This window comes from Notamacropus eugenii, chromosome 2 (assembly GCF_028372415.1).
Source record: "Notamacropus eugenii isolate mMacEug1 chromosome 2, mMacEug1.pri_v2, whole genome shotgun sequence".
Taxonomy (NCBI): domain Eukaryota; kingdom Metazoa; phylum Chordata; class Mammalia; order Diprotodontia; family Macropodidae; genus Notamacropus; species Notamacropus eugenii.
Window position 1 is genome coordinate 102,447,332 of NC_092873.1, and position 11,453 is coordinate 102,458,784.

Below are 11,453 nucleotides of genomic sequence, written 5' to 3' on the forward strand. Positions count from 1 at the left end.
GGATTTATCATGTAGTTACCAATGTTGGTATTTTTATCTCCCTGCAAGACTGTGAGCTCAGTAACAGATGGAATCTTGCCATATATAACCTCTGGAGGCACCATCTCCAACACCCAGTACATGGTTTCCCAGGCAGTAAAAGCTTGATACAGGTTGAATGAAAGAACAAATGCATGAAGCGTTAGAATAATTTTTATTTATAGATTCCCAGGCCACACAGTGAAGATCCAGAATCCATCAGGAGAGACAAAAAGGGAGGTAGGAAGACACGAAGGGTTGAAGACAATCCCAAGAGGCAGGGAGTTAAAACAAGGTTGGAAGAAGAACTTAGGCCAGGCTGGCAAAGCCCACCCTGTTGTTGGCAAGGTCAAAGACAGAGTAGTAGTTCCTCAGGAAAACATCCCCAAGGATCCAGAGGGGCTCGCCACTCTCAGAACTCAGGTAAGTGGCCATCATCCCCACCTCACAGTAGGTGCTGTCACCCTGGAGGGGAGAAGAAGAGGAGTCCATTAACCATGAAGGTCCACTTCCTCTAGGAAGCTGGCCTTGACTGTGGAAGTGGGATTCATTGAGCAGGGGAGATTTGCCTTAAGCTTCAGATTCTAGCTCTGGGCAGGAAAAGTTCTGAATTTTCTCCTGAAACCTTTCTCTGATCACCCCATCTCATCAGGACCTGTGCCTCCCTTGGATTAATCCTGCCACTAAGGAGATGGGAAAGTAGGGGCAGGGAATGAACACTCATTGCTTAGTATCATTGTTCATTCTCTTTGTTTAACCTCTTTTGCACTTATATTGGAAAATCCAGAAGAGCCCAGATTATGTTTTCTATCTGTCCATAACCTGCCAAGACATGCTTACACTCTGTGCCTAGCACCATGCTGAGTACATTATTTAATGTTTGCTATTGAGTGACTGATTAGCAATATCACACGAGCCACATTGGACTTCATAACACAGTGCCTGTCACATAGTTAGCATTCAGCAGAAGTTCTATTTATCATCTATATGTCCATCTCTCTATCTCCCTACTTATCTATCTATCTATCCACTTTTGCTCTCTGCCCCTACAGTCCTCCAAGAGAATTTCCAAAATATAGTGCAAGAGTCAAGTTGGGAAAGTTGCCCTGAAGGGACTAATCCAGGATCTAGAGAGGACTAAGTATTGACCTGTAACCATCCCTCTCTGCCAGTGACCCCAATTCTAGGACCTGCACAGTGGAACAGGCTGCCCTATGAGACACTGAGCTCCCCATCCCTGAGAGTATTCAAGCTGATGTGGAAGACTACCTCATGGAGATGTTGTAGCTGAGATGACTCTTTTGTGTGGGAGTTGGGTCAGATTACCACTGATACCCCTTCCAATACTGAGAGTCTAGTATTCTATCACATGACATCCTGGAAGAGCCATGTCATAGGGGTGTATCTGTTTCCCCCAGTCCCCTAATCCTGTGTCCTTTTTATCCCAAGGAACATGGAGGACAGGGAGCAAGGTATATCTGAGGGTGTGATCTGGTCCCTCCTCTCACCTACAGCTCAATTTTTCACCTCCCTCCCAAGAAGAAGAATAGATGATCTCTCCTTTACCCTCCCTGCTCACAAGGGCCACTCCTGAGAAGGCAAGAATGCCTAGTAGGGGACTGAAGAGGACCCACCTCAAGGATGTAGGCAGAGGGAGGAAGGGGGAAGTCCACACCATTGATGGTGAAGGTGAGTGTAGGCAGGCTGTCGATATTGCTGCAACTGACCAAGTACTGGAGGACAGAGACACAGGAAGAAGATATGTCTATGGGGGCAGGAACTTAAGAGCTCTACCCTCTCATGCGTCTCCAGAGCTTCTACAATATGTTCAGGACAGTCTTTCTGGCCCAAGTTCTAGCTCCCATGATTACCCTCTCCATACCAGTCCTGCCCCACACCACTAATCAAACCATATGCCAACCAAAGGACTCCTAACTCTGATATCCTCATAAACAGAAATATGAGTCAGAGCTGCAAGCTTTTGAGGGGAGCCAGTAATAATGATGGTAGTACTTTAAGGTTTACAGAGTGCTTTCCTCCTAGCAACCTAGTGAAATACCAAGCCCAAGTATAAATATCCCCATTTTGTAGATGAGGAAACTGAGTCTTAGAGAAGATCCCTTACAAGTCCATCTTCATCCTCCTCAGCTCCAATGTACTGCATCAGCTCAGAGAACAGATCCTCGGGAACAGTGAGGAGGGAAGTGCCAGTGTCCACAATAGCTTGGCAACCATCAGAGCACCAGCCAGTAGACTCACCACCAATGGAGAACCTAAAGGAAGACAGTCACTGTTTAGAGACAGTTCTTGGTCGTTTTTGCTCCCCTCTCCTGCATTAAATGATCTTTCTGTCATATCAGCCTCAATTTGTCCTTTGCTGACAAAATTCCACTCCTCTCATTTCAGAGAAAATCCAAAATTCCCAGCCTGGGTCATTTTGGTAGTCCCCAAGCCAAAGCATTTCAGTCTACTGGGTTTCTTCCATCTACCTTGAGACAGCATTTGAGACAATGGCATTTATCTTACTTCAGTCCCCTTCCCAGATAAGAGGCATGGGTCCCACACCTCCATTCTCCTTACTCATCTTTCTTATTTATGAACCCATCATAGAGCTGGTCCCTCTACGCTTGATATTATCGTTTCTTTGTAATACCTATTTTATATAAAGACCCAGGATATCAACCCATGTTAGCCATGACTTTTCTCCCTAGACTTTGGCTCACTTCCCTTTGGCTCTCATTTTTCCACTCTGAAGGAATAATCTTCAGTAATATATCCATTCTGAGTCCCTCTCTCCCCTCCCTACCACACCTCACATACCCACTAATGCCAATCTGCCAGTAAGCTTCCTCAGTGACAGGGGTCCAGTTTATGTCTCCAGTGTACAGACTGGTGTCCACTCCTCCAAAAGTGACTTCACCTCCATTGTCAGAATTCTCATCCCTGAGGACACAGGAAATATTGGCTTTGAGAAATAGGCAGGGACAGGCTAGGGGAAAAGTATTTTTCTATTTCTTTTTCCTATTTCCTGCCACAAAAGTTCTTGCTCAGCCCATAGGTCCTGATTACTCATCAGCAACCCCTGCTCCACTGCTCTGCTTCCCACATGAAGGAGGCACAGGCCAGTCAAAGTTCTTCCTAGCACCCAGGGTCAAGTGGTAAGATAGGCTTGGATCTGAGTCCTGTGAGTTCATCCTGGGGCACTAGGAAGATAGATTTCCTAGGCCTCAGAATCTTTGGAGGAGCAGCATGGCAGAGTGGAGAGAGAGCTGGTCTCCCAGGGTCAAGAAGCTGGAATTCTAGACACACCCCTATCTATAATGGCTGTGTGAAGGTTAAGCAAATCACTTCACTTTTCATTGCGATTTCCAAGGCTATGAATTGCATTGAAGCAGCTAGATGGCACTGTAGGGGATAGAGGGCTGAAACTGGGGTTAGGAAGTCTCATCTTCCCGAGTTCAAAAGCAGCCTCATACACTTAATAGCTGTGTGCCCATGAGCAAGTCAATTCACCCTCTTTGCCTCAGTTTTCTTATTTTTAAAATGAGCTGGAGAAGGAAATGGCAACCCATTCCAGTATCTTGCCAGGAAAAATCTGAAATGGGGTCACAAAGAGTCAGACACAATTGAAAAACCACAAGAATAACTTTCACTGCTAGAGAGATTCTTTCTGGAAACTGCCTTTACCAATGAAATCTCAGGTCCCCTCTCTTTCTCTATCCAGTTGCTTTATCTCTGTTGGAAGATGGGATTAGACAACCTCCAAGATCCTTTCCAGTCCTAACTAAACAGTGCTCTCTATAGTTTCTCCTGGCTCTCTATCCCTCAGAGTCTGTGATTCCAGACTGGGAAAAGAGGAAGCACTATGACTGAAAAGCTCAGCCTGGCCTTCCACAGCTTCCCCAACCTCCCTATTCAACTCATATCCCACTGTTCACAAAAGGCACCAGATTTGCCCATCAGGTCAGTCTCCTCACTGTACCCGTCTCCTGCTGTAAGCATATCAAGTCAATCCAGGCACTACCTCCTCTCCATCAGCTAATCCCCAGTAAGCCTCTTGATGGAAGAGAACAGCTCTTAGCTTCCCTCTCTGACTCAGCCCCATCCCCATTCCACTTTCATGGCAGGTAATCAATAAATACAAATGAGTTCATCAATTTCCCTGTTGGCAGGAGACAGAAAAGGAAAGAGCCACAGTGAAATGGCTCTTAACCTTTTCTGGGTATGTCACTGACCCCTTTGGAGGTCTGGTGAAGCCTGGGACCCGTATCACAGAATCATATTATTAAATGCATGAAATAAAATCCATAAAATTAACAAATAAACTGCTTGTATTGAAAAATATTTCAAATATATATTATATACATACATATACATATACAAGTGTACATATGTGTATGTTTGTATGTTTACATATAGATATTCATACAACCCAGGTTTAAAAGTTCTGCCATAGAGAATTTCATGCCCTAAAATTAAGAGACAAGACAGAGTCAGGAGGAGGATGAGGGAACAGAGGAAGAAGTAAGCCAAGTCACCTACCCACTAAGGTAGAAGGCAAAGACAGCCTCATTCAGCAGGTCCTCCTGCAAGAAGCCCTGCATGACAGTGGTGGCCCCACCAGAGCTGATGGCAGGATAGGCCAGGCCCAGGATCCCATCAAAATTGGCATATACAAAGTCGGTGCCAGGCTCAGTCTCGCTCAGGCCAAACTCTTGCTTCGTGATAGAGATGTCCTGGATCTGTGGGAGTGGGGGAGAAGCCCATCAGGAAGGACTGGCTCAGAAGGAGGCCATAGGTAGATAGCTTTTTCCCAGGCCTAGGAAAGAGTTTAGTCTCCTCACCTAAGTGAAGCAAGTGAGGAGAGGGTCATGTCCCACCCAAACTCTGTCTTGATGTAACTCTTGTACTGGGGAGGGGTTTGAGGAGCAAAGGCTATGGGGACTTGGGACCATCTGTGCATGGAGCAGTATGATACATAGCTCTCATCCTCCTCCCCACATGCCCCATGGTCCTTCAGGCTCCTGAAGCCAGACTAAGTTCACTACAAAATGAAGAAGAAGAAAAGCCAGGGAAGCAGAGCTTCCTCTCATTTATGACCAGTCTCTCCACAAACATGAAGAGAACCTAAGAGCTCAGCCTGCTGCCTCTGGCATCTGGACTCCCACATGTCCCTGCTCCCAGGTGTCTGCATCTGCAACAGAGCCCCCAGTGGGCACGGAGTGTCCCCTCATTCGCTCCTCTTAATCACTTCTTCCCCGTAACCACTCACTGTCACAGTGTCATAGCCAAAGACTCCAGTCAGGCTCCCTGTTCCATACTCAATAGAGAAGGTCTGGTCACTGCTGGTGAAGGTGGAAGAGTCACTGGGATTGAACTGGGTATGAGTGGCTGTTCATACAAAAAGAGGATGTCAGTAGATACCAATAACTTTGGATCTCATCTCCCGATTTCCCACTTCTCTGCATGGTAGTGCAATGGAAAGAGCATTCATGGCATCAGAAGATTTAGGTTCAAGTCTCATCTGTGATGCTCAGGAGCCACATGACTTTGGAAAAGTCATATAACCTTTTAAAGCCTCAATTTCTTCATCTATAAAATGGTGATAATAATATCTGTACTTCCCACCTTATGTAGTGGCTATAAGTCTGTCAGCAGCTAAAGCCTGATATCATGGGGCTCATCATTATTAACATTCTCCCTCTCTCTGATGGCCCTTCTATGGGATCACCTATTCACCTCCAGCCCTCAGCCTGGGACAGTGAAGGGCTGACCTAGTGGAGGAGAGGGGCAGGTCTCTCAGGGGTTGGGATTTAAAGAAGACTGCCACAGATTTTTCCCTTTCATGTCTGTTCTTTGCTAGGTGAAATTCTCATGTTTTATCCTTGAAGAGTGCCCTTTATTCTTCTCTCCATTTCCCCTCTCAGGGCTTTCTAAGCTCTAACTCCTAGGATCCAAATCCATCTTCGGGACACAGTTCAAGTGTTGATTCCCTGAGCACTCCTAGTCCCCTTGGTGCTCCCCTTCCAACAAACTCCTCCAGTGCTGACTGTTGCTACCTCCCAATCTGACACATAATGACATCCTGTCTTAGGGAGGGGGGGAGGGCAACTCCTACCTGTGGTTCTGTGGCTCTGTCACCCTCACAGGGTGAAAGTTGCCTGAAACTTAGTCTTGTAAATAGAGCACTTAGCAAAGTGCCTAGCACATAGCAGGCACTTAATTCATCCTAGCTGACCCACTGATTGAGAGTCTTAAAGAGTTGCCCTGGGACAGTAAGGACAAATTGCTGTTGGTGACTTAATCAGAAAGGAGGAGAAGCAGGATTTGAATCCAGGCTTTCAGAGATTTACCGAGAAGGCTTGGGAAGTGAGGTGACTTAAGATTTGATCCACAAACACCTCACCTGGTGGGGGATAGCAGTTTCCACCTATTTATCTCCTCCATCCCTTCTCAGCTGCCATCATGCCTGACCACACCTTCCAATCCTTCTGAACTGTTTTTTTTTATACAATGTCCTGTTTCTGCCCAATGTACAGATATACTGTGGCCCAAACCCAAGGATATTCATCAGACCTAGAACAACTCTATGCATGTCCTGTCTACCTAGGAAGATGGCAGAGCCAAGATCAAATCTCACAGTTCCTTTGCATTCTCCCATGCTGTAGGTACAGAGTAGGTGCATCATAAGAATATGAAGGTTGGAGTGTAATAGAATAAGATAAATGTGCTTCTGCTCGGCTCTGCTTTGGGTGTCCTATGTGATTGAAAACACTGCTAGTCCATTCTGACCCTCAAGTTCACCCAGCAGTCCTTCATTGCCTCCTTTGAGGAAGGTGCCCTATTTTCTGCATGACTACTTTTCCCCTCCCTTTCTTTCCCAGCCACACCAGGGTACTCACTGCAGGCCTCGCTCTGGCAGTAGACGGAGCTCACCCACAGGTTGGAGGAGCCAGTGTCAAAGAGGACCAGGAAGTTCTGGGCTGGGGTCCCAATGCTGATCTCCCCATAGTAGGACACCTAGGGAGGAAGGCTGGGTAAACGTACTGCAGAAACCCATCCTGTGCCTAACACATAGTAATGGCTTGAGGAATGTGAATTGTCCCGCACACTCAGATCATCCCCTGCCCACTTGAGGTCTAGCAGCATCTAGCAAGACTGGGCTGTGGGCCCAAGTGCCTTCCATCATTTCAATCTGCCTCCTTCTTCAGCAGCCAGCCATGGAGTCACAGAAACTCAGGGATGGAAGGTCCTTCAGGGACCATCCAATCCAACCTATGCCTGAAAGAGGCTTTCTATAAAATACCAGATACGTACTCATCTAGTCTTGGCTTAAGCAGCTTTGGGGAGCGGAATTGATTGACTCAGGAGGCATTTTTAGATTGCTTGAATGACAGCTTGAGTTCTTCCAACCCAAGTTTAAACTACATTTCTCCTTATTCAATTTCATCATACTCAATTTCTCCAAGTGCTCTAGCCTCCCAAGGTCTCTGTGGCTCCTGATACTGTCATCCAACCTGTTCCTTGGCTATTCTCACTGATCTTTGTGCCACCTGTCAATGCAATAATATGGCGGGTCCCATCCTGAGTCTCAGAATGCTCACCCCTATTAAAATTGCAGGTCCCTCTAGGCTAGAATTTTGTCCCTCTCTGTCAAAGTGGGAACTTTCTAAGGGTGGACAGCATGTCCCCTTTTTTCTGTCATCCAGGATCCTCCCCCCAGGACATGCTCATCTTAGCTGACTGGTACACTGTGAGCTGTGCATCCCAAGACCCCAGGAGAGCTGAGTCAGCCTTCAGCCTGAAGAGAGAGAAGATGCTGACTCACATCCATATAATTAGTGAGGGGCTCATAGCCAACAGCAAACTTGTTGAAGTACTTGGTGGCAGGGTCCTGTTTGTGGGTCTTCAAGTAGTCATGCAGTACCCCCTTCTCCTTCATCACCTGCTTCATGGACTTGAACCTCTTCAGAGGGACCCTGAGAGGGGGCAGGAGGAGGTGCTGTTAGTGCCACTGTCCCAGAACTCACTTCCTCCCTGACTCTGTCAATCTCATCCACAGTCCAGCAGCAAAGGCTCCACAGACCAGGGCAACAAGAGCTCAGTGACAGAAGATATAACTCCCTCCTACCTTTGCCTATGACTCTGCAATCTGGTCTCTTTCAGACCCAGCTTTTCAGAACTGACGTCTTACCCTTTTTACTTCAACTACTATCTTTGACAGAAGACCTTCCAATTTGGCCTCTAGCAGGTAGTATGCTCTTTCCTTACTCAGAAGTTCCCCTATATTGACTTTGTACATTGTTGTTCACTTGTTTTAGTCATGTTTCACTCACTGTGACCCCATTTAGGATATGTTTGGCAAAGAAACTGGAGTGGTTTGACATTTCTTTCTCCAGCTCATCTAATGGATAAGAAAACTGAGGAAAACACAGCTAATGACTTGCCCAAGATCACAGAGCTAGTAAGTGTCTGAGGTCAGGTTTGAACTCATGAAGCTGAGTCTTCCTGACTAGGCCTGGCACTCGGTATCCACTGCAGTGCCACATAGCTGCTTCTTTGTATACTTTTTCTTTTTACTTCATTTTTTCTACTTTTCTCTCTGCACTGGTTCAGTATTCTCTCCACCACCCTTCCATGCCCTAGTCGCCTAGATGATAAAGTGGAAAGAACTTAGGACCTTAAGTGAGGAAGACCTGAGTTCAAATCAGCCTCAGACATTAGCTATTTGTCTTAGGCCAATCACTTCACCTCTGTCTGCCTCAGTTAACTCAGTTGCAAAATGGGAATAATGATGTAACCTCTCCCTCAAGCCCATAGGAAGGGGACTCTCTTTTAATTGGTGGAGATGAATGCCCTGACCTTGGTGAGAGGGCAGGATAGAAATGGCAAGAGAGGAGAGAGCTCCAATCTTTGCCAGGTCCTTTTGGGATTCTTCAATTAAGAGTCCCTTTTGAGCTCCTCTTTGGGACTTGTCAGGGCCAGTCACATTTGGGCCTCTTGGAGCACTAGTCTTCTTTAAGACTCTTCAAAGATTGAATTACCTCAGGTTCTTCTAGATTCCAACTTTAAGAGAGAAGATGGAAGAGGTCAATCTCACTTTAGGTTATTGAAGGAAAGGTCTCTGAGAGGACATGAGAGGAGCATGTCTATCCCCAGCCTGCTATTCTAGAGACTTAGGTTCAACCCAGGACATTTTCTTGACTGAGCTGAGTTCTTTCACTCCCAATGAGAGAGTTTTGTCACTGTCTTGCCTGGTATACATTCTCCTGTGCATACTTTTTCTGATTTCTGTTTTGCTGCGATTTTGAGAAGTGAAATTTTTTTGAGATACTCTTATCGGTGTTCATCATGGAATTGGTATTTGATGAGTAAGAAGTCAAGTCCTGGATACAGAGCTTGGGATCCCCCTCCCCCCGAAAATGATCAAGTGCTCAGAAGTTAGATGGAACCAAGTTATATCCTCTGGACTCAAAATATTTATGGGAGCAGATGGGCATAATGCTAGTCCAGAGAGTGGACTCCAGCCCCAACCTCCTGCTTCCCCTCCTGGCAGGAATGAAAGTCTCCCTTGGACAAGGGTAAAAGAAGAAGAGCCTAGAAGGGTCTATTCTTCCTTCCTTAGAGCCCCACACAATGACAATCCCTCAAAACTTGTGGGTCCCTCTCTGTACATGGGCCTCATCTCTTCCCATTCCCCATGATAGTTATTGTCTACCTCCCAGTGTTGTGAGGATCAAAACAGATAATATTTGTAAAGCACTTAGCATAGTGCCTAGCACATAGTAGGTGCTTCATAAATGCTTGTTTCCTCTCATCATCATGTCCCTCCCTCCCCACAGAATGTAAGCTTCTTCAAGAACTATTTCATTATGAAAAGTTTCCTGTGCCCATCTTATACACAGTAAGTATCAATAAATGTTTCTGGGTTTTCATTGTGTTGTCATGTACACTGGAAATTGTAGGTTGGAGGGTGGGGTTGGCAAGGATGAATCTAAGGTCAATTCTCTACCTATGACCATTTCCCGCATAGCCCAGTTTCTTTGGGATCCTTCATTGCCTTTTCAGAAGTCTCTCTGCTAAAGACTTACTTGATGATCACACACAATGACTTACATTCCTGGTGCTCCTCCCTCTTTTCTAAAATAATAGACTCACAGACCTGAAGCTGGTAAGGACTTCAAAGGTTTTCTCACTCGACACCCTCATTTTGACCCTCAGAAAATGAACATCCAGAGGGCTTAAGAGGCTTGCCTAAAGTCACCTGGGTTATAAGAATCTGAATCCAAATGCTCTAATTGCAAAATGAAGGCTTTTACATCTTTTCCAAAATGTCACTTGATTCTCATCCAATTCATGTTACACCTAAGGGAACAGAAAGATGGTTCAGTGGATAGAGAGGTAGAATATGGAGTGAGGAAGGCCTATATGCAAATCCTACCTCTGATATTTACTATCTCTGAGACCCTGGGCAACTCACTTAACTTCTCTGTGCCTCAGTTCTCCTAACGTGTAAAAGGGAGATAATAATACTTATTTCCCAGGGTTGTTATAAGGATCATACGAGTTAATATATGTAAAAAGGAAATGAGGGGAGTGAGGAGGATAGAAATAAGCATTTATGTGGTGTACATTATGTGCCAGACACTGTGCTAAATACTTTACCAATATTATAAACATTTTGTGAATTTAAGGCACTATACAAAGCTAGCCATCATCATCATCATCATCTTCATCATCATCATCACCATCATTATGAAACAGGTCTAGAGTGGTTAATTGACTTGTACATTAGACTACAGGTAATAAGCAGCAGGATTCCAAACCATTCTGACTCCCAGTCAGGGCTCTTCCCAGTGCACTGTGCTTCCTTCTCCCTTCTTTCTCCTGTGCTCCATTCTCTGCCATCAGTTTTCTTCAAACCTTCCCCCACCCACACTCAGGACTTACTTGATGATCTTGTTTGCCTCTGCAAAATGGAGGCAGACAAGGGCAATGATCAGCCACTTCATCATGGTTGCTTCCTCTTCCAGCAGCTCCTACAGACACCACCTGCTGAGGTCCTCTCTGAGCTGAAGGAACCACTGGGGCCTCCCATATATATACCCCCAGAGGGGCGTATCTCCCCTCCTCCCCACTTCCCCCTGCCAGCCTCAGTCAACAGAATAATCAATTGGCGTAAGTGGCAGGTCAGGGGCCAAAGGGGTCTGAGCTTCTGATCCAGAGTTTGGCAGCTTCATCTGCTCTTAAGTACCCAGAGCCTCTTGGTCCCAAACAAATAGAGCCAATGTTAACATGATAACCAAGTACAAATTAGCTGTGGGACCCCCTCCCTTCTCCTCACATCCCAGGCTATCACCACTAGCTTGGGAGGGAGGAAGGAAGGGAGTGAAATAGTGATGTTAGTGTTCCCTAGCTTACAAGGAAGGGCTGTG

At 45.9% G+C, this 11,453-nt stretch overlaps 1 protein-coding gene across 1 annotated transcript; it reads right to left on the bottom strand.

Moving 5' to 3' along the window:
* Positions 1-263: 263 nt before the first annotated feature.
* Positions 264-11,030, bottom strand: LOC140523644 (gastricsin-like). The gene is given in 9 exon segments (XM_072638422.1): positions 264-483; positions 1,653-1,751; positions 2,144-2,291; positions 2,839-2,954; positions 4,557-4,760; positions 5,291-5,409; positions 6,921-7,038; positions 7,847-7,997; positions 10,969-11,030. Coding segments are annotated over 9 exon segments (1,173 nt in total). The 3' UTR covers positions 264-327.
* Between the last annotated feature and the right edge of the window lie 423 nt (positions 11,031-11,453).